The following is a 4369-nucleotide window of genomic DNA, read 5'->3' on the forward strand; positions in this document are numbered from 1 at the left end:
GTTTTTTTCTCTTTATTAAGTGCTTATGTATTTAGATTGTTAAGTTGAAAGTAGGAGATCAGCTACTTATGAACAAATGACTTTCATTGCTACTTTTTAAAATTTTAATAGAAATTGATTAATTCTTTTATAGATAGAATGCATATTTGAATATATAATTGACTATTTAATTTTTAAGAGACATTACACGCGTATTTAATTGAGTAATTATGTCCAATTATTCTATTAATTATGTGACTTTAATTCGGCAAAAAGTCTATAAAAGCTCAGTCACAAGTTCCAAAAATGTTATTGTGATTTTTATCCGAAATGGAGTCAGTAAGCAGTACAGAATTTTTGAAACCTCTCTGGTCTTGTTGGAAAATTTTAGGCGTTGCACGTCTTAAAGTAGAACATAAGAGAGCATATCTCTTATATGGCATACTATTTAATATTGCTGTGACAATTTACTATCCGACGCATTTATTACTATCAATGTTCAGGAACCAAAGCTTAAGCAATGATATTAAAAACTTTGGCATCAGTATTACTTGTGTAGCATGCAGTCTAAAGATCACAATTTATGCTATAAAGTTGCATCGCGTCCAAGAAATGGAAGCTATATTACAGCAATTGGACAAAAGAATACAAAGTGCAGATGAAAGAAAACAATTTCAAACATTGCGAAATGATATGAGGAATATTGCATACAGTTTCTTGATAGTGTATTTTCCCTGTATTGTTACAGGTGCTATTTCTGTGCTCTTCAAAGACGAATGGAGTCTACTTTATCCAGCTTGGTTTCCTTTTAACTGGCGTGAATCCATAAGTTATTTTCTATTGGCAAATCTATTTCAGATTGTAGGCATCAGTTTTCAGCTTTTACAAAATTATGTGGACGATTGCTTTCCACCAATGGCATTGTGTTTATTGTCAGGACATATTAAACTGTTATCAATGAGAGTTTCCAAGATTGGTTACAAAAATAAAGAATTTGCAAAAAATGAAGAAGAACTACGACTGTGCATTTTGGATCAGAAAAATCTGTACAAGTTAGTATGGACTACAATTGTATTTATAAATATTTATGCAGTTATACTTTCAGATTGTTCGATATTATAAGCAATATCATATCATTTCCGATGTTTATACAATTTGCAGTTACTGCTACAAATATTTGTTTAGCTATGGCAGCGGTGATTTTTTACGTCGAAGATCCATTGGATCGTCCATATTATATCACTTACTTTTTTGCAATGCCAATGCAAATATTTCCAACTTGCTATTATGGTAGTGAGTTTGAGTACCTTTTCGGGACATTACAATATGCAGTGTTTAAGAGCAACTGGATGGATCAATCCCCAAAATATAAGAAGCATATGATACTTTTTACTGAGCGTTCGATGAAACCCATCAAAGCAGTTGCTGGAGGAATGCTTCGCATACATTTGGATACATTCTTTTCCACTTGCAAAGGCGCTTATTCCTTGTTTGCTGTTATTATTAGGTTAAATAGTAATAATTAGAAACTTTTAATTACCGATACTAAACTAGTTATGTTGACGACACGTCTTTAAACAATATCTATAAGGTCCACCGTATCAATTTTTAAAATATTTATTACTTAAATATTTTACTTGAATTATGTCTTTGTACTCATAAGTTGTACATCGGAACAATTAATTATTTTTATTTCGTTCTTGGAGCTGACTTAAGTTTTATACGATTTATTATGTGAGATTGCTTCATATGTTAAATAGAAATTAATTTATGAGTTAATTGCTATACTTATGTCATTTATATGTCCATCTTTTTTTGTCTTGTCCTATTTCGGCTCAACTCTCCCAGGTCACGTCTAATGTGAAATTCACTCCTCATTCACGCTCTTGTATCCTACCTATGTCGCTTTTGATGCTCTTGATATAAATTTCGATTTGGATTTTGATTTAGTGAATTACCAAGACATTTCTTATCACTTTCATCTGCAACACAGCTTTATTTTATGAATCTCTGAATGAATATATTAGAAGATAGATTTTTTTGCAACTTGGTAGCCATTGGGTCGTCTTTGTTACTACCTCAAATGAAGTTATTTTGTATATTGTCCCCCAGTGTTATTCTACTGTTCCGCAGCAGAATTTTCATTTTTGTTATATGAAGTAATATAAGTTAATTATAATAAAATATATATTTACACCGAATTCTTATAATTTGCATATTACAATAACAATCAGTCAGCATAGTAACTTATTAACCTACAATCCATTTATCAAGTAGTTATACAGTTATACTCCGTTTTTAAATATTCATTCGAATTTTTTAAAAATAATAAACACTTTTTAATTATTAAATAAATTTTTTTATAATGATTTATTATTAATTGCATTGCTTCCAAATTAACTCAACTATGAACAATAATATGCTGGTGATGAGTCCACACCCACAAAACAACCAAATCCAATAAAAGTCTTCAACTGTGGCTGCTTCAAAATTAAGTGGCGTGCTGAAATCCTTGAACGACATAACTCCAACTGTGATCATATCAAAAAATGTTGATAAATACCAATGCTTAAATATACCAGTGTCATGTATTTGACCTATAAATCGATTAAGAGACTCCTCAAATATGGAATTCTCCGGTAGTGGTAGTGCATATATCATAAAATTGCTAAAATACATTTTTGGCGCTGTGCGAAACATTTTTCGATTGAAATATCTCTGTTGTTCTTCATATACCGACCAAAGTGCACTGTTAGTAGCAAATCCCATCGACTTATTTAAACTGTTGCGAAGTAACATAACCTCAGTTAGATTTTCATAAATATTCAAAACATTGCCATAGTTTTTAATAAACTCATTGCCAGCATAAAGTTCCAATAAATTTGCACCCCAAGTAGATTCGAGTATTGTCATATGCCGACGTTTAAGGTCATTAAAGCTATTAAGTTCCTCTTCCAATGGTAATGAAGTCAGAAAACTTAACATATAAGTGGCAAAAGTAGTGCTGAATACCAAACCAGTAATAGATAATAGAATTATCATTAGTCGTATAAAGCTATTAAACTTATACATTCGAGGATACGCAATATTGAGCAGAGCTAATAACGTCTGTTCATTAATTATAAGATCCATCAAAATACGATAAATTTTCTGTTTACTAAAAAGTGATTTATGCACTGTCAATAGTGTTGAAAAAATTATATAAAATCCTATGAGAACTAAACCCATTTTTGTATAAAATAGTAGTGCATATATATTGCTACGTGGAATTGGATCAGCTACTGGCACCATCGGAAACCATTTTGAAATTTCGATAAACCTTGAATATTGTTTCAATTCACTGACTTCATTAAGGGAAGCAATACTTGCTGGTATATCCAATGTTCGATTCTGTGTCATTTGTAATAAAACTGTGAAAAAGATTGATTTTCCTATTTCAATCTCATGAGAGAACGTAAGAGTGGCGTTAATTTTTTGCGCGTATGTAGTCAACAAACGTCCAATATAGCCTATCATTTCAATATTTCCTTTTGCATTACGAAAGAGTAAAGTACGTGGTTGTAACTGATCTGGATAAGTAAGAAGTGGCTGTCCATGTAGATTTGATAGATGATTAATGTAAAAAAGTTTACCTTCGAATAGATTATGAGTTTCTACAGTTAAAGTAGGAAATGCTTGATAGCTGTAATAGTTGTCAGTTAGAGAAAAATTGTTGACTAATAAAATTACATTTAATAAGTAGTTTTGATTATAAAGCTGAAAAATGTTTTGTATATGATCCACAGTTACTTCTTTCCAGAAGGCTAAGATAATAATTCTAGCACTGCGCATTTGATTGAAGTTAACTGCTACCACTTCGACTAAGCGAAACTCCTCTAATTTAGTTACACATACCACCGCCAACATTTGTGAGTTAAATTTCTCTCGAAGTGGAAATATATTTCTATTATTAATAAATACTTTAGGTATGGATTCTGTAGTCTGCAATATATTTGTATCATCAAGGCAAGAGAATCGATTTTCTGTAAACCACACTACGTTTTCAAAACTTTCTTCATTTCCAATGCGATTAAGTAGTTTAACAAAGTTTTTAGAGTATTCCATGGTATCTTTTTTCATATATAAATCTAATGCAGCAACCGTAACAACATAATGGATTAATAATATTATAAAATATACATGAAAGTATTTTATCTGTATTTTGCACATATTTTAAGAAAGTGTTATATAATTAAATTTAGTTAATTAAAAATATTTAATTAAAAAATTTTCCACCGATACTATAACTTATTTCTTTAAAATCAATTTGCTCGCATACACGTTTTCTCTGTTGTATCTTAGAAATAATAATAAATGGTTTTGTAGTAGTTTTGGTTTCATTGAGTGACCC

The 4369-nt window shown here is 30.4% G+C and overlaps 2 protein-coding genes across 2 annotated transcripts; one reads left to right on the plus strand and one right to left on the minus strand.

Moving 5' to 3' along the window:
* The first annotated feature begins 309 nt into the window (after positions 1-309).
* Positions 310-1505, plus strand: LOC119674219 (odorant receptor 59a-like). The gene is made up of 2 exons (XM_038085344.1): positions 310-1031; positions 1085-1505. The coding sequence occupies exons 1-2, from the start codon at positions 310-312 to the stop codon at positions 1503-1505; spliced, it is 1143 nt and encodes a 380-aa protein (XP_037941272.1).
* Positions 1506-2355: 850 nt separating this feature from the next.
* On the minus strand, positions 2356-4083 carry LOC119674220. Its single transcript, XM_038085346.1, has 2 exons — positions 2834-4083; positions 2356-2761 (listed from the first exon to the last, which is right to left on the minus strand). The coding sequence occupies exons 1-2, from the start codon at positions 4081-4083 to the stop codon at positions 2356-2358; spliced, it is 1656 nt and encodes a 551-aa protein (XP_037941274.1).
* Positions 4084-4369: the final 286 nt, after the last annotated feature.

Source organism: Teleopsis dalmanni, chromosome 2 (genome assembly GCF_002237135.1).
Source record: "Teleopsis dalmanni isolate 2A chromosome 2, ASM223713v2, whole genome shotgun sequence".
NCBI classification, from domain to species: Eukaryota; Metazoa; Arthropoda; class Insecta; order Diptera; family Diopsidae; genus Teleopsis; species Teleopsis dalmanni.

Coding starts and splice junctions, on each gene's coding strand:
- LOC119674219 (XM_038085344.1), top strand. CDS start 310: ATGGAGTCAGTAAGCAGTACAGAATTTTTGAAACCTCTCTGGTCTTGT. Junction 1,032..1,084: donor GATCAGAAAAATCTGTACAA/GTTAGTATGGAC, acceptor TTATACTTTCAG/ATTGTTCGATATTATAAGCA.
- LOC119674220 (XM_038085346.1), bottom strand. CDS start 4,083: ATGGAATACTCTAAAAACTTTGTTAAACTACTTAATCGCATTGGAAAT. Junction 2,762..2,833: donor GAACTTTATGCTGGCAATGA/GTTTATTAAAAA, acceptor ACTTCGCAACAG/TTTAAATAAGTCGATGGGAT.